This window comes from Equus asinus, chromosome 10, assembly GCF_041296235.1.
Source record: "Equus asinus isolate D_3611 breed Donkey chromosome 10, EquAss-T2T_v2, whole genome shotgun sequence".
Taxonomy (NCBI): domain Eukaryota; kingdom Metazoa; phylum Chordata; class Mammalia; order Perissodactyla; family Equidae; genus Equus; species Equus asinus.
Window position 1 is genome coordinate 78237357 of NC_091799.1, and position 23751 is coordinate 78261107.

The 23751-nt window shown below is 39.2% G+C and overlaps 1 protein-coding gene across 2 annotated transcripts in view; it reads left to right on the plus strand.

The window, feature by feature from the left end:
- Positions 1-22956, plus strand: part of LIFR (LIF receptor subunit alpha) — a 74379-nt gene extending 51423 nt beyond the window's left edge. For both annotated transcript variants that reach the window (XM_044779403.2, XM_044779404.2), the window contains 8 exons: positions 2109-2322; positions 4897-5076; positions 8022-8123; positions 8729-8896; positions 12478-12639; positions 13589-13682; positions 15292-15370; positions 15769-22956. In XM_044779403.2, coding sequence (XP_044635338.2) covers positions 2109-2322; positions 4897-5076; positions 8022-8123; positions 8729-8896; positions 12478-12639; positions 13589-13682; positions 15292-15370; positions 15769-16392 — 1623 coding nt within the window. In that variant the 3' untranslated portion in view covers positions 16393-22956. The remainder of the gene's footprint in view (positions 1-2108; positions 2323-4896; positions 5077-8021; positions 8124-8728; positions 8897-12477; positions 12640-13588; positions 13683-15291; positions 15371-15768) is intronic.
- The last annotated feature ends 795 nt before the right edge of the window (positions 22957-23751 follow it).

Here is a 23751-nt window from a genome sequence, read left to right on the forward strand (position 1 = left end):
GGCCTGTGCAGGACCCGAGGACTGCACGAATTCCACCTCTCTCACTTTGGTCAGAAACGCAGCCAGAAGCTACAAGTTAGAATCCCCGAGTGTCGATGTTACGTTTTTTTCTTGGATGAATGGGAAACTCACTTTTTAAATATTTCATAAGTAATTTGTTTCCCTTAAATAAAGTGCATTGTAATATGCCAAATTATAAAGTTTCCCATGGTTTTGTAAAATTTTTAAATAACGTAGGAATTGCAGTATATTTTTACTAGTTTTTCTCTACCAGAGCAAACATTTTTGTTGCTATATTCTTTATTGGATTTGTGAACATCAAAGACACGTGCAGTTTTCTACATCAGATTTTGTAAGAGCAGTCATAATTGGATTCTTTTAAATAGTGAGTTTCATTGTTGGAAGTAAAACATCGTTTTATTTTTACACAAATGTGACTAAATGCGGCTTTGAGTTAAGTGAGGTGTGTGCAAGTTCAGTGGAAGCTCTATTGCTTTGCACTGGCCCGTGCGTGACTGTGCATCGCCTCTTCCTCTTGGTTCGAAAATCCCTGTCTGCTCTCAGCTGTCTGTCAGACTTCAGGATTATATAGTAACAGTTACACAGTTACCTCAATGTAGGGAAAGTTTGGAATATTGTTCAAACTAGATGAATGTTTAACGAGGATTAAAAATACTGAAGTGATTCAGAGCCTAACTTTAGTGACTAGCTTGATGGTTCTCCCATTTGCCAAGGAGGAGAGTATTTGGGTGGAAAATCAAGTTGTTTTGGACATATTGAGTTTCTTAAACATGTTGAGTGCAGTAGGTGGTGGCTTGGTGTAAGGCTCTGGAGTTCAGGGGAGAGGTCGGAGCTCAAGACACAGCTTCGAGCGAGCAGCATACAAGTGAGCTCACCCGGGAGACTTGCCGGGTGGAAAGAGGCCAAGGGTTGAACCCTAGGTGACAGCAGCATATGAAAGGACCAGCAAAGGAGGAGGATCCAGCAGAGGAGACTGGGAAGGTTAGAGGGGCAGGAAGACCCGAGGAAAATGTATTGCAGGAGCCAAGAGAGGGAGTTGTGTGAAGGAGTGGTCAGCAGTATCAGATGAAGGCCACAAGTCTTAGGACAGTAGCAGTAGCGTGTCCACTGGAGCAGGCCATCAGAGAGATTCGGGGGCCCCTGCTAGAGCAGTGTTTTCAGCAGAGTATTAATGTTAATGTCAGTCTGGATCCGAGGGTCCCATGCATTACCATATAAATTGGAGCAGTTGTTTTGAAAAACAGTTTAGCTACATAAATAAAGAAGTTTGAATGTTTGTTTCCTTTGATCTAGTAAGTCCACTTTGGGGATCCGTATTAAAGAATTAATCCTAACCATGAAAAAGGAAAAAAAAATGTGGCACCAAAATATTATGTTAATGTTGTGAAAAGTTGGGAAAACTTAAATTTCATTTATTTAAGGCATATTCGAGTAAACTGGTAAAAATACTGTATGAAATGTAAAGCCATTAAAATGTACGTAGCTGTATTATCATGGGCAAGTCTGTATTATAGGGAAGTGGAAAGAAGATATGAAATTGTATAGTATGATTAAAACAATGTTAATAAAAAATCTACACCTAGAAAAATACCTTGAAGGAAATATCAAAATGTAAAAGTATTTCAGAGATGGAAATATAGGAGCTTTTTACTTGTTGTCTTTCAACTTTTGTATATTTTCCGAGTTTTCTGTAAAGGGCATATATTGCTTTAAAGTGAGAAAACAGTAAATGTTTAAAAGAAACTATGGTGCCTTAATTTTTTATGTTTTGTTTGTTTTTAAGTAGAGCAATGATTTTCATCACTCTTTTTTTGTTTCCTTCTGAAAAATGTCAGGATAAATATTGTTTTGTATTTACTTAACTTTTAAATTTCTGTGTGCCCTGACTACTTAGAGCAAGTATAGTTTTTCTTCGGTATCACTTTCCTGATTTATCCAGGTGGATTTTAATTCTGTGTTTTACACTAACAACTTCGTCTTTCCTTGTGATGAGTGTGGTGTGCAGTTTAGACTTGATGGTCTTGCCTCGTCGCATGGTCCCTTCCTGCAGGTTTTTATAACACAGTTAATTTTTCTGTTTCTCATAGCCTTTACCTGTTAATGAAGCTAATGGAAAAATACTTTCCTATAATGTATCTTGTTCGTCAGATGAGGAAACACAGTCCCTCTCTGAGATTCCTGATCCTCAGCACAAGGCAGAACTACAACTTGATAAAAATGACTACATCATCAGTGTGGTGGCAAAAAACTCTGTTGGCTCATCACCACCTTCAAAAATAGCTAGTATGGAAATTCCAAATGGTGAGTACTTAAGGCAATGTAGTCTATAGGAACAGGAAATTCAAGTGAAATGTTTTGAAGGTGTTGCTTGCTCCTATGCACATCAGCTTTCTTCTCACATCCCCCACTGCTGCTGCTATATAAGGAGGAACAAGCAGATTAATGTCAAATATTTTGTTGAGAGACAGCAGTCATTAGTATTAGCTCGAAGCATCTGTTGAGGGATAAAATAATTACTATATCCAGTTATTTTAACATATAATGTTGGAGAGTTTTGGTGGTGGATATTACTCTTAGGAAGAAATATTTTAACAGTTTATTCAGATACTGTTTTCATATCTGTCTCCAAGACCAAGGGAGTTGATACTTATGTCAGCTAGGCTATTTTATAAATCAAGCAGGAAAAGTACTCATTTTAAATTGCAGCTTTGTTGATGACATTGTTTATTAATGGGAGTCCTTTATTGATAAGAAATTCTTCTTAAAGTCTAAATTAGATCTTAAATCTAAGTTTTTTTAAAAAAATAACTGTGTTGGGGCTGGCCCCGTGGCATAGTGATTAAGTTCGCGTACTCCACTTGGGCGGCCTGGGATTCCTGGGTTTGGATCCCGGGCATGGACCTACACACCGCTCATCAAGCCATGCAGAGGCTGTGTCCCACGAACAAAAAGAAAAGAGATAGAGGAAGATTGGCACAGATGTTAGCTCAGGGCCAGTATTCCACATACACACACAAAATATGTGTAGTGTTATTTTAAAATTATTTAGTGCCTTCCTTTAAATCCTGTGGATTACCAGTAATGAGTTGATTGCTCCGTGGCTGCCTTGACAGCTTTTTGAGTTATGAGTTTTAAATAGCCACTCCTGCCTCTTCTCCCACTTCCTGGTCCCTCTTCCACGTCATTCCCTGATTCCCCCCTTTGCTGTCCTGTCCCAGTTTGGGGCACCTTTCTAGGAGCACCCACTCCTGGAGGAGGAAAAGTTAGTCCCGTGAGGATCCTCCAAGTATCTTTTCAACTCTTGCTTGAGGCAGCGTCCTCCTGTTTGTTACTCAGCTGGTGCTTTGCTTTGTGTCAGTCGCCACAGTAGGATTAGGAGGAGGGAATGGGGAAAGCACAGAGCACTTCAGAGGCACAGGACACAGAGCCCAGATGGCAGCACACGCCGGGGAGGAGAAGTCCTCAGGCAGTGGTGTGGGGGCAGAAAAGAAGAGAGAGAGATGTGAACCCCCATAAGAAGATAACCTACTCTTTTAGATGATATATTTCATAGCTCTCACCGTGATAGGAATAGCTGTGTTGTCTTTTAATTCAAGAACTATATTCCTACCTTTTCCGTATGTCCTTCAGAAGACAGTAATTTACAGAACTAACAATGGTCTAGTCGTCAGCTTTCAGACACTTTGAAGGCCCAGAACAAGTCATTGTTCCTTGAGGATTTCCTGAGGTTGAGGCCCTGCGACCTCAGAGCAGGTTTATATTGTGGATTTTTAATCACATTGAGCCAAAAAGCTGTTTTGTCGAAAGTCTTCTGTATTCTAAGCCAAATTGTTGTCTTACGTTCAGTAAGTGGTTGCTTTATGAATGGGAATTTTGTTCAAAGAACCTTCCTGTGGCTTTTTTCTGAAAATATAAATATAAATTTATACATAATAAATATAAATATACATAATATTTACATAAAATATAAATCAGTTACAGAGATTACTTCTCTTCTCCTGTTACTGGGGGAAATTTTCCTCTCCCTTTTGGCCACACTCTCCTAAGCCACCCAGTCCTCACCCCCAACCTTGGGCCCCCTTGTCACCTTGGCAGCCAGATCTGGCAGGATGGGGAAGTAAGACCTCACCGTGAGCCCATCCATGGAGTAGCAGTCTTCCTTGAAATGAAGAGAGGGCCCGTTTCATCCACTCACTCCGTGCGTGTTCTTGTGTTCTTGTGTGCCTGCTCTGCACCAGAGGCTGTGCTCGTAGTGGGTAATGAGAGGAGGGATTCCGACTGTCCACCGGTGCTCTGCTCCAGCCACCACCTGCCCTCCTCCCTGTGCTGCCACACCCGTCAGCCCTGTCCTTCATGGCCCTTGAGCCTCGGGCTCGGCCCCACTACGTCACGGCCTGAGTCTGGGTGCTTTTTTTTTTTTTTTTTTTAAGATTTTATTTTTTCCTTTTTCTCCCCAAAGCCCCCCGGTACAGAGTTGTATATTCTTTGTTGTGGGTCCTTCTAGTTGTGGCATGTGGGACGCTGCCTCAGCATGGTTTGATGAGCTAAGTACGATGTCCGCGCCCAGGATTCAAACCAAGGAAACACTGGGCCGCCTGCAGCAGAGTGCGTGAACTTAACCACTTGGCCACGGGGCCAGCCCCAGTCTGGGTGCTTTTTTATTCCTTCTTTTCAGCTGCTGAGTTTTTATGGACAGGTAATTGCTATACAGTAACAGAGCAGCACTTCTAAACTTTGCTAAAGGTTTATCTAGTTTGAGCACTGTTTTAAAATTTCTGCACAGTGAAGTCATTTTTATAACTCCTGTCCATTTTCATGAGAGTTACCTGATACTGTTTTTTTATGTGAGTAAGATATCCTTCTTTCTTGTTGAAGATGATCTCAAAATAGAGCAGGCTGTTGGAATGGGAAATGGGATTCCCCTCACTTGGAATTACGACCCCAACATGACTTGCGACTATGTTATTAAATGGTGCAACTCATCTCGGTCGGAGCCCTGCCTTATGGACTGGAAAAAAGTCCCTTCAAACAGCACTGCAACTGTCATAGAATCTGGTAAGAGGAATCAGTGCCTCTCAATTAAAGTTCTTAAAAGTATTTTTAAACAGAGCGCCACGTGGTGCGACCGGGTGCAGTGAAGAGATCGTTCTCCCTCACCGCTGGAGGGAATGGGAATCAGTTTAACCTTCTGGAAGGTGGTTTGTGGTAGTGTGTATGTGACTGATTCATAGCCTTTGATCTAGTAATTACTTGTCTAGGAAATTCTAAAAAATAATCAGAGAGTAATAATGGTTTACATCGAAGAATGTTCACCACAGCATTCTAAAATTCTAAAAAATAATCAGAGAGTAATACAGGTTTACATCGAAGAATGTTCACCACAGCATTATTTATCATCATAAAAATTGAGAACAACCCAAATAGCAAATAGGAGAATGAGTAGACCGTGGTGGACCTATACAGTGGGAGGTTAAGTTGCGTTAACGATTGTGTCAGAGATTTGACACCGTGGGGAAAGAAGCCTCCAGTGCTGTGAGCAGTGTGGCCTCCTCATCGTCCTCCTGGCTTTGTTTACTCAGGGCCCAGGTTACGGAGCTTAGGGAGAGACCAAGCACAAACGACCTGCGCTCATGACCACTGTCCCTGATGCAGGATGAGAGGGCGTCAGTGTGGCAGTGGGCCTGGTGTGGGCGGGGGCCAGAGTCCGGTGCCTGACCGCTGACAAGCCCTGAGGCTCGTGAGGTGAGCTGCTGTTGATACGAAACACCCTGAAGTTCAGCCACAGGGAGTACTTGGTGACCCACAGGCTCAACTGGTCCTGTCGTTGGGAGTTCCAGCCCTCTTTCCACTGTCATTGCTCCTTCCAAGTAGCTGATGAGCCTGTTCTACCCTGGGGAGTCTGGAGCCTTCAGCCTGCTGGTAGTGATGCTTCCTGAGGTCATTCCCATCTCATGGCGCTCTCTCACGGGTTCGTGAAGTTCAGACAACAAGCTGCTGTGGATTAGTTCTCTCTCAGGGAACAAGCTCTACTCATTTACTTTTTCACTATCACATGGTAAAGATGAGTCCCATTCACTAGATTACTACATGTGGCTTTAGATTATTTTTTGGTTCTACTTGCAATATAGTCAAACTCCTCTGCGTGTGTGATTGACCGAGGCAGCGGTGGTTCCCATTATCCTTTCTTACAGCAAGCCTCACTATCAGCGTGCCCACCCCACCCCACCCTCCTCTTTCCTGCACCTCCCTTCACATTTCGCCCACACGTAGCTGCCTGAGCCTTACACAGTTCTGGTGTACTCCGGATACATTCCCACCCCTCTGCCCTGCTCTCCCGCCTGGGCTTTGAGGATCTCAGGATGGGCTGTGGCAGGGGGCAGGGACGTGGAGAGGTGTCTGTCTCCTTAGACTATCGGGCACATAAGTTTAAGCTAAGACCTGTAGGATGAGAAGGAGAACTTGCGATGCTGAGGCAGATGAGAACGGCCCTACAATGATTGAGAAAACAAAGGCTCTGAGAAGTTAGGTAACTTGCCCAAGGTCACAAAACTAGTATGTGATAGCACCAGGATTCAAATTCACAGCAATTCAGAGCTTCAGGAGGCTGGAGATGTTGTCTGTTGTTTGCTGCTGCTAGAACAGTGTGTGGCCATAGCAGGTACTGCTCATATGCCCTTCTCATCCAGTCACCAACTATCACTATTCAACTATTCACTAGTCACTATTCAACTAGTCACTATTCAACTATCTTCCCTCTTTTATGACCTCAAAACACCTTCCGAATTCTCTAACCCTCTCAGGCTCTTTTTCTTTTTAAAGCAGCAGAACCCTATAGAATCTTGATATATATAATTATAACATAAAACTAGATACAGATTTCCTAATGTCTGTGCAGTATAAAACCACAACCTCGGGCATACCTGTCCCCTAAGAAAAAAGTTACAAAATGATTTTAGAGGTTGGCCATCTCGTTTTTGATGTGTAGCCCACTGGTGTTCTGTGAGCACGTAATTGGAGAGGCCGTGTTTTAACCACACTAGAATAGTTGCGTTCCATAAATTAAATGCAATCCTGTGTGCTGCCATTTCTTCCCCCCAAGCAGTATCTTCTTCCTAGACCATGACTGATGAGCTCCTAATTGCCCTTCAAGGCCCTGTTCAAATGGCATTTCTTGGTGGCTTTTCTGATCTTCTTAGACTCATTTGGTTCCTCGTGGAAGGTGCCACAGCCTGTGATAGGCCCCTCTAGTCTAACACACTGTGTTGTGCTTTCCCCCGTTCATCCGTCTCCCCGCCACTCTGCCAGCTTCTTCAGGCCGGAGGCCTTGCTTTGTCCACCTCTGTGTTCCCAGCATTTCACCTGTCACCTTGTATTGAGGAGGCATTTAAAAGGGGCTTTTGAGTTGGAGTTAAGGTGCTTCTCTTGTACGTCTTGTGGAGTTAATTCACGGGCACTAAATGGCAATGCTGTAAAGAGGAACAGACTCTGCGTTTTCCTTCCTTTAGCACTGAAGCACCAAGGTGGGGTGGAAATCTTCGTATCTGCTGCTTCTTGGAGCAAGGGGAGAGCAGTGGTTTCCTTCCAACCCAGAAGTAACACTAAGTAGGGAAGGGTTTTCAGAAGCTTCATGTGGACCTGGGATAGGTTAGTAAACTGTGGATCAAATCTGGGAAGAAGTTGTCATTGCTTGATTTTGAGGAACAAAATGAAAACCTTGATCACCCTTTTTCCCTTCAAGGTAATGTCGTGTTGTAATAATAAACTTTTCAATACAGTAGAAGTGAAGTTGTTTGTTTAATTTTTGTTTACTCAGTTTTCACTCTGAATATTTACTAATTTTGAAAATTTGTATTTTTTATAATAAAACATGTTTAAAATTATTAAATTTATTAAATATCTTTGGAAATTTCAAAGTAAGTTATGATAAATTTGGTATTTCTAAAATAGGTATCATAGTACTGTGTATGTAGGAAAGTTGACTGACTGTGTTTCTCCTATAGATCAGTTTCGACCGGGTGTAAGATACCATTTTTTCCTGTATGGGTGCAGAAATCAAGGATATCAGTTGTTACGTTCTATAATTGGATATATAGAAGAATTGGGTAAGTTAAGTGGGTAAGCTTTCTTAGAGTGTGAGGTAAGGAATTTATAAATCAACAACAATTGTTAAGATTAAATTTAAAAATAGATTGAATTGAGATGTTTAGTTCACGGAAGGAAAAATAATTTGCATGATAAATTTAAAATTATTTATGATTACTTATTCTTACTCCATTTGTTTAATGTTTATGTTTCACAATTTTACTGTTGTCATTGAGAAAATTAAGTCTTAATTGGAATGTCAAAAATACTTAATTTGCGCTTGTACAAGTTTGAAAAACTATTAACTTATTGAGGACTATCAATAAAGAGGGGAAACAGAAATGAAGCCTATTTGAGTAGCCCCTTGAAGATTTGGCATAGGCTCCTTCCCTAGATACATATTTTATCTAAAAGTTGAAAGTTCTACCTTTGCGTCTCTAGCTATTAGCATACAGGTTTCACAGCAAAAATGTTTGTGATAAATCGCTGAAAGTTTGATTTAATAGAGAAGAAAGTTCTAATTCCAAGTTTAGCTATTTTTGAGGCTAGAAATCTCATTAAACATTAACATCTTCCTCTGTGTTAGTGAACTCTCCTTCAGCTGTTGACTTTCTCCCTTTTACAGCTCCCATTGTTGCGCCAAATTTTACTGTTGAGGACACATCTGCAGATTCGATCTTGGTAAAATGGGAAGATATCCCCGTGGAGGAGCTCAGAGGCTTTTTAAGAGGTTATTTGTTTTACTTTGAAAAAGGAGAGAGAGACACATCTAAGATGAGGAGTTTGGAATCAGGTTAGTAAATTACTAGAGTGAGAATAGTGTTTCCTAGAAGTTCCTCATTAACCACAAAAACAAAAAATGGCTGAGTGGTTTAATATTGGTCTCCAAAACTGTCTGGAAAACTGGGAGATGAAAATGCATGAGTATGAGAATTTTAAGATTTTAGTGTGTGATAAATGACATGTCTGGTCTTTCAGAAATCATTTATTCTGAAGCCTTTGATTATAAGCCTCATAGGATAGAAACCATCTCTTAACTAGTCTTGCATGATCCATAATAGCATCTTATGAAGCCTTTAAAAAAGGCTTCCTGTACTTATAATAATGGAGGAGAAAAACTCAGGAACTTAAAGAATGACTTTGGAGCCTCTGTTACCATCTGACGAAGAGCCATCCGCACAGTTAGCTACGGCCTTAATGAGCTGGGAAGCTTAATTGATTTGACTGGGGACGTGTGTATCCATTAGATCCTAAAAGGTACAGTCAGTCCTTGACAATCAGTAAGTGTGTGTCCAAAGACCTTAGAGAATTCTCAGATTTACAAATACAAAAATATTTATGCAGACTTCTGGCTTTTCCCTAAATTATATTTCTGTTGGGAGTCAGATGTTTCTTGTTCATAGCTGTATAACACAAGCATATCATCTTTTCAGCTTGAGAGCTTTCATTTCCCTTAATGACCTCTCCTTGGAAAGAAACCATTTTAATTATTTAATGCCTGTCTGACAAGTAGAGAGCAACAGTGCCGTGCAGAGATGCTGACTGGACGTTGGCTAAGTCACTTCCCCAGAGCAGCTGCATGAAAAGTGTGCCTCCTCCAGATCTCTAAGTTCTGCATTTCCTGAAGCTTCCCTCTGGTTGAGGGAAACCCTAAATATGAAACTCTACAAATACCTACAGTCTAGTGTAATTTTCCTCAAATTCTAAGAAATTTTACACTTGAACCAGTTAAAATTCTAGCATCTAAAACTTCCAGTTAGACATGGTGGATTGGTCACTACAATTAGAGTAAAAGAGAGGAAAAAAAAAAAGTCCATAAAGCCACAGAAACCAAAGGAACTGGAGAGGCAAGAGTACACCAAAACAGAGGATTTGGACATTTGGGGCTGCTGGGGCGAATGGCCTAGAGAAGGGGAGGGTGGTGAAACCTAGGTGGGCTGTTGGGCATCAGTGAGAAGTAATTTGATTCATCCTGCAGCGCCAGATGTTGGAGGCAAATGGTTCGGGTGGATCTGAGCTGAACAGTGGGGGTTGATTGAAAGTCTGTGTAAGGAGCAGTTAGGACCCCCAAGTCCTATACCAGCTTCATGCAGCTAATGTGAGTGCCCTCTCCTGTGCCTGAAGACAAGAGATTTATTTTTTGGAGAAACTGAACCAAGGAGGAACACCATAGTCAATGGTGTGACCTTCCCTCTTCTGCCTCCCACCCGGCTAATAGAACATATTCAGCTAGGCCTATTTCACTGGACAAGAGATTAGAGGATCTTTCTTTGAAAAAAAGTAAATGGTTCCTGAGGAAAGACATAAAAGATGCTGATGTTTCAGGGATTGTCCCAGTGAAAAGACAGGAACTGACCTGGTCATTCCCCACCAGTGATAAATGAAACCCACCGACCAATGAACACCACCTATGTACACCGAGCTGCCACTGAGCCTGTTAGTGGCTCACTTTTAAATATGACTAGCAGCCAAAGGTAACCAGATAGTTAAGAAAGCTTCTAACATGAAAAACAGAAACCAGAAGAAATCAGAGGAAACAGATTCAATGTGGGGAAACAGAAACTTAAAATAAAACAAAACTGTCCTCAGATAGTTGAGATATTTATTAAAAAGACGTGATGCTGTAAAAAGGAACAATGACAGACAGGTAAGAACTCCTCAAGACCTGTGCTGTCATGCTTTATAGGAGTTCTGTAAAGAGAGAAGAGTAAGATGGAGAGAAGGAAATTATCAAAGAAGTAGCATAAAATAATTTCCCAGAACTGAAAGACCTGAGCATATAGAGTAAAAGGACCCATTCAGTACATAGTAAAATAAATAGAAAAAAGACCTCTGCCAAGATATGTCACCATCAATTTTCAGAGGACTTAATGTATAAATAAAAAGTCCCAGGGACATTTAGAGAAAAGCAGCTTATGTGTCAATGATCAGGAATAAGAATGGCATCAGACTTCTCAACAACACGCCAGATACTAGAAGATGTCACAGCTATGTCTTCAAAACGCTGAGTGAAAATTATTTTCAGCCTAAAGTTCTTTACTCGGTCAATCCATCAACCAACATGAGAGTGGAATGAAGGCGTTTGTAGATATGCAAGGCTGCAGATATTTCCTTCCGCCACGCGCCCTTCTTCAACGTGAGGACATGGGGCAGGGAGTTCCAGCGTGGCAGCAGCCTGGAAGGCTTCCAGTCCAGAGCAGGTGCTCCAGGGAAGGGGGCCCCTGGAGGGAAGAGGGCCAGGGCTTGGGGGCAGGCAGTGTGCCTGGGATTGTGTTGTATTGGACCACGTGGAAAATTGTATTGGATATTCTTTGGAGGATGTGGGAAGAATTAGGAGTTGATCCATGAAGCAAATGAGGAAAAAAAGCAGTTATAACAACAGACAAACAAGAAAGGAAACATAATTCATCGTACCAAGTAATCCGTCTCAGCAGTAATCCATGTTTATATGATCACAATAATGTCAACACTGAATTTACCAAATGTTTGATGTTTCTGTATGAATGCTATGGATTGTGGGGGAGAAGGGGGCAGGGTGAGAGAGCTAAATCATCTACCTCATAGGATGTGAGTAGATAGGACCTAAAATTTAAAAATCAAGCGTTATCAATCCAAGTGTATTTCAAAATACGGAAGTAAATACCCGAAGGGACTGATAACATGATTTTAAAGTGGTTGTGGGTGGTGGGAGAAGGTGCTGGCAGGGAACTGCTACTTTTTGTTATTAGCCATTTAGTTAATTTTTTAAGCTCTCCTCATGCATTGTTTTAGTTAAATTTTTAAAAATAATAGTTTAAACAATTCTTCACCCTTTCTTTTGAAATGGTTCAAAGGCTTCCTCACTAGTGGCTCGTTTGAGAGCTCAGATAACACTGCCCCTTTTCCTGAGTGGTTTGACGTAATCTCTGTGGATTTGTACTCTTGCTGCCTCAAGTCTCTCACTCGACTCCTAGGCAGGAGCAGCCCACGTGACAGTGTCCCCCACCCCGGTGAGGGTGGGTTGTGGTGGTTTTTCATGCTCTTAGTAAAAGGAAGAGAAGTGAGTTTAATTGATTGCCTGCTGTATGGCAGGCATTATTCTAGCGAACGTGTATGAAAACTTCGTAGAGCCCTGTGAGGTCAGGTTGTGATATTCTGTTTCAGAGTTAGACACACTCAGGTTCAGAGTGGTCAGAATAATAGGTCTAGATCACACAGCTACTAACTAGCAGAGGCAGAACTTGAACATGGCCCTGGCAGGCTCCCCGGGCCTTGGCCCTGGAGATGGCCAGCAGCTGGACTCACTTAAAAGGGATGTGGTTGTGACAAGTGTGAGTAACCATGTGTTTAAAATGGTGTAGAGAGCAGTAATAACATCCTGCACTTTAAAAACAGGTCGTTCCGACGTAAAGGTTAAGAATATTACTGACATATCCCAGAAAACACTGAGAATTGCCGATCTTCAAGGTAAAACAAGTTACCATCTGGTCTTGCGAGCCTATACGGATGGTGGGATGGGCCCAGAGAAGAGTATGTTTGTGGTGACAAAGGAGAATTGTAAGTTAAATATTGCCTTTGAAAATATGCCAATATTTCCATGCTTAAATTCATAGTGTTTCAGCAATTTTTGTTTATGTAGGGAACCCCCCTTTTCCAAAATTTCACATTTTGTTGCATTTTTATAGTGGCTAGAGGACAATGTTAAAAGACCGTGGGATGACTTCATATTAATTCTTGTCAGTTATTTGAAGCTATTTTGTAATGAGTACCTAAGAAACTAATGAATTAAGGATACATCTGAAGCCTACAGTTCTAAAGTCATATTGAATTTATGTAATGGTCAAGCAGTTTAAAATTTTTTGCTATAATTATTCTAAATGTGATTTTTAACATATCCAGGAAAGAATGAAAGAAATATCTTAAAAAAAATAACTATGTTAAGCACAATGCTTGTAAATCTGAGATGGAAAGTAGAGAAGAGTGGTGGCCTTGACTGTCAGCAGCCAAGAACTTTGATTTGATCACAGGCTTGTTCTCTACCCCTGAGTTGGAGTTTACGCACAGGCTGTAAGACCATGAGGGCATAGTTCTCAACTGGGGGTGATTTTTGCCTCTAGGAGACACTTGGCAATACCTGGTGACATTTTTGGTTGGTATAACTGGGGGTGCCACTGGGATCTAGTGGTTAGAAGCCCAGGGGTGTTGCTAAACGTCCTACAGTGCACACGCAGCCTTCTCCCCACCGAGACAGGCAATGAAGAAGTATCTGGCCTAAAATGTCAGTAGTGCCAAGATTGAGAAACCTTGCCCTAAAGCCTTTAAGTATTGGTAGAACAATTGTTTAAATACTCGAGGGTTATATTTTAATAGTTTTTCAGTGTCCCTGGCACAGTTAGAGTTTTTTTCATCAAATAATCTACCAACCCTAAATATCTTCTGATATGAATTTATTCTATATTTCATACTAAAAATGGTGATTTTCCTATTTGCAATATTCTCTTTTCAGCTGTGGGATTAATTATTGCCATTCTCATCCCAGTGGCAGTGGCCATCATTGTTGGGGTGGTAACAAGTATCCTTTGCTACCGGAAACGAGAATGGTAATGGTATCTGCATTTACTCGTACTGTTTTGTTCTTAAGCGCATGATTATTTAGTTTATGTGTTAACAATACCAGTGCTTCTTTTTGGTCAAAACTAGTTGGTAAAAAAATATTTGCTTTCGTCAGAATTACTGTTAGATTAATATTAGGCAAAAACATGGCATATTACTTAAAGATTTTAAAATTAATAGAGTAAAAGTGTAAATTTTTCTCTACTGTATTTATTAATACTTTAAAGTAATAGCAGTTTTACTCAAAAAAATATTTGCAGGCATGAATATGGCAATAGCCAAATGCAAGATTAAATGTAATTTCATGATTATGGTTTCACTTGTCCTGGTGACATATTTAGAAAATCTCGTCATTTACTCATCTATTCAACAAATATGAATGACCCTTTCCAAGTGAAGGGGGACACAGGAACGAACGAAATAAGCATGGTCCTTATAGACTTATAGCGTAGTGGGGAAGATGGGCGTTAAAACCAGAATCATCCAGTAATGCATGCCTGCCAAGTGAGGGTGGGTCCCAGGAGGGCACCATGAGGAGAACAGCAGGGAACCATGTCACCGGAGGTGGTCAGCCAAGGCATCCCTGGGACAGTTCCATTTGAACAGAGTCCCAAAGGGTAAGGAGAGGAGGGAGGATGTTCAGGCAGAGAGAATAGCTTCCGTGAGGGCCCAGAAATTGGAAAGAGCTCGATCTTCTGGAGAAAGTGAGAAGAACTGGGTGTCTGGGTGAAGTGAGAGAGTGGGTGGCAGGTGAGGTGAGGTGAGCCAGGAGCTCAGCGGGAGAGAGCACCTCGCGATCAACGGGCAGGATCTGTCCTGGCCGTGGGGCAAAGGCCTGTGTTCATGCATAGACAGTCCTCACTGGCCTTAAAAATGCCATCGTTTATGAAAAAGACCAGAATGTGCTCTAGCAAGCTTGGCTTATAATTATAAATAGTAGTAGAACCTTAGAATAGCCTGTTTGGTAACCGTATTCTCATTATCAAAAATCATGTTTTACAAATGATTTGAGTACCAAAAAAAAGGTAAAATGAGAGAGTTCAGAAATTAGAGCATTTCAGACTTACATTAAAAAATTTATTTTTCCTGCAAGAATTTCAAATAATGAAGTTCTTTTTAACAGCTGTAAATATGATATGACACTGAGCAAATCAAGATAAATAGCCTTTTTTCCTAATAGTCCAGAGCCTGTAGGAGCAGTAGAGAACTGCGTAGTGCTCATATGTTCCCTAGGTAATCGATCATGCTTAGTCCCCTTTGCAGTATGAATATTTTGGTTATACGAGCAATGCCTGTATTGTACTTTTGACTTGAGAGCACAATCACCATTTTAATTCTTTGCTTTCCGTTTTCATAAGATACACGAGATCTTGTAATTCTAGAAATAGAGGTACTGTTTATAGTTTTCAAATTGGACCCTCTCGATGCATTGTATAGAAAGTTCTAGTGAATGTTCACACTAAAAATGATCTTCCATTTTTCTCAGATGTTCATTAAAATATTCATACATGTCCAAATAAGCCTGATGATTTAACTTATTTATCTAATTGATAATCTTATAATTACTAAGTTTACTTAATCATTCTTTATTTAAAGGATTAAAGAAACCTTCTACCCCGATATTCCAAATCCAGAAAATTGTAAAGCGTTACAGTTTCAAAAGAGTGTTTGTCAGGTAATCCTTTATTTTTTTATATTTATCTTTGAAGTACTGCCTTCCTTTTTTTTGTGAAAAGTGTTTAGCATGCAAATGTCATCCTAAGTAAAATGTATTGGGAAAATAGCAATGCTTTAACATCTGCTGAATTTCTAAAATTATTAATTTTAAATTGTACCATGCTCTTTTTTCCAGTACTATTAATAGCAAGGAAAATACCAATATATAGGGGGGAAAAAACATAACTTTGCTGTAATGTGCACTACAGAATGGTACAGACAAATTTTTACAAGTATATATATAAAGTATATATAAATATATAAAGTAATATATAAAGTAATGCCCCTTTTTGTAGGAAGGGCATTGCAGCAGCTTTTAGTGCTATACTTAATCATTATTTTAAAATTTATTTCTAGGGAAACAGTACTCTTAAAACGTTGGAAATGAATCCTTGTACCCCAAATAATGTCGAGGTTCTGGAAACTCGGTCAATAGTCCCTAAAATAGAAGATACAGAGATAATTTCTCCAGTAGCTGAGCATCTGGAAGACAGCTCTGATGCAGAACCTGAAAACCACGTGGTCGTGTCCTATTGCCCACCAGTCATTGAGGAGGAAATAGCAAACCCAGGATTGGATGAAGGTGGGGGTACCTCACAAGTCATTTACATTGACATCCAGTCCATGTATCAGCCTCAAGCAAAACCAGAGGAAGAACAAGAAAATGACGCTGTAGGGGGGGCCGGCTATAAGCCACAAATGCACCTCCCTGTTACTTCTACTGTAGAAGATCTAGCTGCAGATGACGACCTGGAGAAAACTGCAGGTTACAGACCTCAGGCAAATGTAAATACTTGGAACTTAGTATCTCCAGACTCTCCCAGATCCACAGACAGCAACAGTGAAATTGTCTCCTTTGGAAGTCCATGCTCCATTAACTCCCGACAGTTTTTGATTCCTCCTAAAGATGAAGACTCTCCCAAATCTAATGGAGGAGGGTGGTCCTTTACAAACTTTTTTCAGAACAAACCAAATGATTAACCATGTCACCCTGTCACTTCAGTCTGCCATCTCAATAAGCTCTAGTTGCTAGTGTTGCCGCATCAGCACTGGGTGTCTGGAGGGATCCTGTGAAGTATTGTTGGGGGTTGGACTTCACTACGTGCAAGTTACGCTGAAAGTGTTAATGTGCTTTTAATGTAGTCTAAGAGCCAAAGTGTAGTCACTCAGAAATTCCAGCCACACAACTCAAGACTCGGAGCTATTTGTGATTCGAGCCAAAAAATTTCTCACGTGCTCTACCTTCAAGAAGCGTTTCAAGGCTAATACTGTCTAGTCCATACATGCAAAACAAATCCCGCAGCAACCGTATTCTGTTAGCCTGTGGTTTATGGTTTTCTCATATGTATACTTTCAGGAATTGCAAGCAGATTTGCAGGCAAGGGAGACAAATGTCAAAGTAACAGCTGATGTGTATTTGCCTGACATTCGCTCCATCCTAGATGAAAACCAAGCACAGATTTCAAAACTTCACATTATTCTCTATCTACAGCATTTACAAAAATTAATATAATTTTTAATGTAGCGACTTCTATTTAGTGTTTTGTTTTGTAAAGTGTGCTGTTCCTGTGCCTACTGTATAACGGTTATCAAACAGTTTTCTCAGGGGTACAAACTCGGAAAACAAGCGTGACACTGACCACCCACATCAGAATCGTGCTTTCTTGCTTTGGTAGGTGTTTCAAACCGTTCCATTATTTTTTAGCTCTTATGCTAGTTTCCCTTATTGCAGTTGGTTGCCCTAATATTTAAAACTTAAATTTCTAAGACTACAGATCTAAGATTTTTTGGAAATCCAGGGATTTTTTTGGTGACACAGTGTCAGTTTTATAAATATATGAGCAAATTCAATATTATTCATAAACATATAATTCCAGTGATTTACTATTTGAGATGACTACTAAGCAATATCTAGTGGCATTAGCTATCCATATAGTTCTGCTTGGCTCCAGTTTCTCCTGAGAAAACTGTGCCATTGAACCTGGTCGCCCAGCCAGTGTTGATCTTTGACGCTTTGTAGCAGATGTTCCTCTTGATGATGCGTCTTAGCAGTTCCTCCCTCTTAAATGATCATTTGTCCAGACTATTTGATCTAGTCCTCAAATCTTTAAATATAAAACTAAAAAGATAATACTTCTTACAGGAACAATTACTCAAGGGCTATTTTATATCAAATGTCATGAAGTCGAGCCGACTCCATGGGGATACCTATGTTGGAGGTCCAGCAGTCTCTTTGTGAGCTGTCTAGAGTCATGTGTCCTCAAGCGTCCTCTTCCCACCCTTGGTTTTCATAAGTGATGTCTAGAATGAATGTTCTCAGAAAAGCAAAATGATAAACTAGAAAGTGTATCTTATATTTTCCCTGCCCTCAGGTTGTCTATGTATCTTGTCTTTTGATAGTTAAGGCAAAACTACTTAAACTTGACATATGTGAATAAGTCAAGATATGCCTGTTTTTTATCATATGAGGTTCTGTAATGTATTTGCACATAATGGATCAGTTGTTTTTTTTCTAGCTCATGATGTATCTTTACAAAAACCCTGTTGTGGGAAAAAGCCACAGGGTGACAAGGGACAAAATCTGTTTAGGTACTCCGTTTATGAATCCTGATTTTAATTGCTAGAATTCAGCTAAATTCCTGAGCTTCGTGATCTATGGACATGTGGAATGAAATGGAATTAATTATGTACACACATGGTGTATAAAGCTATCTAATAGCTCATAGAGATTTTCAGCAATGGAAAGTGAATCAGACCAGAGCCATCCCTAACGGAGCTTGCTCTGTCTTCTTATTTCTCCTTTTCGGCTCCTTCCCTTAGCTTCCACCCCAGACACTCAGATCTGGGGCTGCCTACTCTCCCTGCCGAAGCTTGTCATTACCATGCGCCTCTTGCCCCCAACTCGTGCCTCATTCCCTATTGAAACCTGTGAATCCTGTACTTCATCTCTTTAGGCTAGGTGTTGGCTGAAGTGAAAGTTGATTGGTCTAAACTACACTAGCCCAAGATAATGGGAAAAGGCCAGAAGACATTGTTTGAATTCTGTCATCAGTATCAGCATTGCAACTGTGACCATCTGGATCCAGTGCCCTTTCTAACTCCTATAATGACTCATTTGTTTAGCTATTGGTGAATATTGCTGGGGCTCTTGAGTCATTTCGCCCTGTCCAAGACTTCAGTGCTTTTCCTGTGTCAAAGGGTTCAGAGTGCCGCTCACCTCTCCCCTGCTCTGGAGTTCCATACACAGTGATCATTAGGTTAATGAGAAGCAGAGTAAAGCTCTGTTAGTCGGGGCAGGGTCCTTATAACTTGCTATATGCCTAGAAGAATGTGGTTTAGGTCTGAGGCCAAAGCGAGTTCCTGTCTTTCCCCATTGAATTGAAGACAGCCAGACCCACTGTATAGATTGGAAGTTATTACCTGGGCAGGTGGGCACAGCCTTAACACAGGGAGAGAGGAGAGAGGAGTGGAGATAGAATACACCCTTTCTCATATATCTGGTGGTTTGTGGCACTGGAAACACTATAATGTGTGCTGTTTGTCAATGCCGGGACCATGCGTAAGTGTGAAAGGCCCTCTGATAGTGGTCATGCTCTGTCCAGTCATGGTAGCTCCTCTCCCTGGGGGAGGGGTAACTAGAGGCTAGATGTGTCCCCTCCAGCCCTTCCTGACTGGGAAAATAATTGGGAAATCCCTCCTTCCTCACTAAAGCCCTATCATTGGTTAGAAAACTCTGAATGTCTGAACTAGAATTAGGTTCCATTATGTTGAATAGTACTGCATAGAGGACACATTTTCACCTCTCTTATAACCTAGTTCACTTATAAGCCAATTTTAAATCAAGGTTCCTTTGTGAGGAATGGAGATTCTGGTGGTCATTATGACTACATTTCTCTTGTGAATGTCCCTCTTAAATAATATTTAATATAAAAATATTCTTAGAAGACCTCACTAGGCTTTTGACATTAGATAGACCTTGTATATTATGTATTGCATGGATTAGGACCCATATACAATTGAAATCCTCAGTGTGTTCAACCTGTAGAGGCCTGGATTTGAGATGGTGGCCCTGAGTATCTGGTAGTTGTCGTGTGTTTGTGTGCTTAGGGAATAGAAGTGCTGCTTTCCTGTAGCTTAGACCCAGGAGCGGCCGTGCATGAAAGGTATAAGGGCGGAAGTGTCAGCCTCATTTTCCATACCAGCATTACTTTCACAGCTCATGGATCTGAAGGATTGCATTTAGAACATCTGGTCCTATTGCATTCTCAGAAACTGTGGTAAAAGTCACATTCTTAAAACTTCGTGCAGCTTGTGTTCTTGTTGGAAATTAGTCCTGTCATTTCTTAATTGTCTTCATACCGTCCATATTTAAAGAACATTACCGTCCTCTCTGTATTTAAATAATTAGATGTAGTTCAGTGAAGAAGACTAAGGAATTTGAAATCAATTTTATGGTATTTTGAAATTGAAATACTCCCTAACATGTCAATATTCAGAAAATGTTATCTCAAATTTTTCTACTACTCAGGTGCATAATCTGATAAAACTTTTTGTTTGTTTACTTTAATGTAATTTTTGCTGTTTTCTGTTTTGAACCTCATTACAATTTGTATGTCTTTTATAAAAATTTTTTTCTTATTTGGAAAGTATAAACTTGGACATCTCAAAAGTAAAATGTGGAATCATTGGCTGATTACAGAGACCAGGCGCCTAGGGGAAGTTCAGTGAGTAATTTTTTCTTGACTGAGTTCCATCCTAGAGTGTGCAGATTCAATAGAGTTCTCCTAGGAGGTGGACTATATCAAGATCTAGCTTGTGTAGATCTGAGACTATTGCCTCGAAGATTCAAATCTGCTCTAGCAGTGGCTCCACAGTTTGAGTGAAAACTGGGGAGAGACATGCAAAAGCATCACTAGATACCATCTTTCTTCCTAATTTTATGTGTTCATAGTTTCCTTATAGTTGATGGGTATACAACTTGGGACGTGTTTGTACCAACCAGCAGGCGTTCTAGCAAACCAACAATACATTGATGTGTGAGCTGAATTGATTAAGCCCTCATTCTCTTGATAAACTATTTCTTCAGAGCATTTATTTGAAACTCGTATTTCCTGCTGAAACAACGTTTCATGGTGCCATGCCCTTATATCCAGAAGAAAATTTTTCACAGAAGAAAATGATTTGAGGCCAAACACAACTGGAAATGCATCTTTTAGACATGACCTTAGAGTATCGTTGGAAATTATTTGGTTTGAATTTGGTCTATTTATATCTTCATGGATTATGTAGCAGGGCTATTAATAATGTTTAAACCTCGTATTTCACTAGAGTGGTGAGACTTTTTATTCCTTTTCAATTAGTGTTTTTGTCTTAACTATTATATGATCATATTCATGCTAATTATAATACAGATGAACTGTTTTTAATGCCAGTATGAAGGATTAAGAACAACATTCAATTAATTGATATGTCAGGCTTTATTGTGTGTGGTAAAATTTCAGGGGATGTGATTTGATCTAGAATCTATCCAAATCCTTATAATTATGAGGTTTAGTTGTGACAGGATTCTATTATTTTTAACCACGAGTAGTGTTTGTTTCTCCCTATGTTAAGAATGTTAATATTTTGGATTTTAAGTGTCCAGGTTATAAGCAGGATTTACCTATGCAAGATAAAAACTGTGCAACATTTTTATGAAAATTAAAAGTATTGTTTTAAGAGGGAGACCCTCTGAATGTTTCTATATGCAAGTGCCTAGTTGAAGAACCATAGAAACAATAAACTTAAAAGCTCTTAAATAAGTAAACTATAACTGATTGAATATTAACCAAATATAAAGCAGGAATAACTTACATTACTTTTTGGTTGCTATAACTAATACCCTAAAAACTAAGAGGTGTGAATAGGGGAAAAAAACGAATGTTTAATTGACATGGAAATTGATTTTTATTACATTTGCATCTATTTTCTAAGATTGCCAATTAGAATTAAAAAAAAAAAACTAACATAGACCTTATGGCACTTAAGCCCCAAATACTTTGTACAATTGATTGAATGGCTCACTTAAATGTATTGAATTTCCTTTTACTCTTAAAATGTACTTCCTTTTAGAATTACCCCATTTTAAATGGGTAACTTTCAGATTCTGAACTTAGTATTTTTCCCAAGCATTCCAGGGTTGCATTATAAAAGATCAAAAGATTTCCAGGTAGTAATACAATTTTCTTTAAAACATGGACACTTTAACTGTTAGGTTTAACATTAATGTTAGTATTTTTACAATAAATCACAGAAAACAATAATGGTTTTCATTAAAAACTTTTTCAAATATTTTATCCTCAGTTTGATTGCAAACACTTTCCTCCATTATTTGTGATATATCCTTCTGTTTAATTTTTTCCTTCTAGCATAATGTTTAGGAAAAATATGAATACATTATAATTGAAGGCAACACACAAAAAGAAACCCTATTCAGTTCATTGTTGTAGAAGGATAGCTATTATATGATACGCTGGAGTTTGTTTTATCCTATTATTTTTTCAAAGAGGAGCATGGCTTTTTCTTAAATACATTTCAATTCAGAATTGCTTGAAAAAGATTGGCCTGGATAGAAAGACATCCTGTATTTGGGATGGTACCACCTTAAAGGTATGACTAAAGCTAAAATCATTTTAAAATACTCAACTTTCCTAGTTGGAATGTGTTACCTTTTCTTCTCTTTCATTTTCTGGCCATAAGTTAGAGGTCCTTAGAATGTTAGGAAGTTACCATTTTTTACTTTCAAAATTGCATTATAGTGAATTACTGTTTACAAAATACACATACTGTGAACAGATTTAAGTTTTTGTCTTTTATAAGGTTGTTTGTAGAATGAGTGTTTTTTTAAAAGGGGATGTTATATGTTAAATATTTTCAGTTTTTTATAAATACTAGTAACTGTTTACTAATTTTTGTTTGGTGAGGTGTGTGCAAATATAGCCGAAAGATAGGGAGAAACTGCAGATCCGAAACTGTTCCCTTTTTCATTTCTTGAAATGTTACCACTACAGACTTTTTTTTTTAACCTGAATGATCAGTTGTGATGTTCTCTACCTAAAATCATGCTTAGTCATATAAGGAAACCTTTAAATGTACATGTACAGGAAGTGAACTGTAGATTGCAGTATATTTGTGTGATTCAGTCTCGTTCACAGAATTCTGAGTTTAATATGGAATAAAACAGCTCCACTTACAGAGATGACAACTGAAGTACTTTCTGCCTTAGGAAAATTTGGAGATTATGTTGCTGTTAGAGTGGAAAATTTGGACATTTTATATCGTCGTATAATTTCAGAATTTAGTTTCCATATCTTTTGGAAAACATGGTTATAGCAAGAACATAGAATAGAGGTAACCTGTTACTAAGACACCTAAAATGTAAAACTAGTATGCTTGGCTGTTAACTTTAAAGATGTTACTTATGTTTGTTTTTAAAACATGCATGTATTTAACAATTTTATCATAGTATTGTCATGGAAAAAAATAAATATATTTTCTTACAACTTACACTGACACATTTGGGCATTGCTTGTTTTTTCTTCTTGTTTTAAGCACTTAGGAAAAGTGGCTTCTGCTTCGTTGTTCGTACTTCTGGTTCTATCCCATAAGAATTAGAGCGGTTATAAAGCAGTCACATAGCGCTGTAACTAAATTTTAAATATTTTAACACTTTGCTATGCCATTGATAGAACCTTCCGTATGTTCCATTAAATCTGTATTTACCAGAGAAGTTAGCATAAAAATAACCAAATAGTGGGAATCCAACGTTATAAAATAAATACTGGTCCTTAAAGTATGATTTTTAATTTATTTCCTCTGAAGATAATCTAAACATTTCTGGAGATTCTAAGAATATATCAAAATTTTCTTTCAAATTATTGAATTTGGAAATACAGTCATTGATTCAGCAAAACCTCAGTAATTTTGAAGTGATCGTAAACAGAATTTCATAAGGGGAGAAATTAAGTCTTTAGTCAAATGTACCCTTCGCTTCCCCAGAATAACAACTGACGTATGAATGGGCCTAGATTTAACGAAGAAACTCCAGACCCGTTTTAAATTAACTGGGGAACACATGTTAGTATTTAAGTACTGGAAACGAGCTCAGACGTATGTATGGTCTGTCCTTTAGGGAGATCTCAGTGCATAACTTGTTTCCCAGATGGTGAATTCTTGAGCCAAAATGTATAGCACCGTCAACCCCAGGAACTTTGAAAAGGTTAAAAAGAGAAGAATGGTGTAATTATTATAGGGAAAGAAAGAGATGTATGAATAATCGTTTTTTTAATGTATAGTATTCAA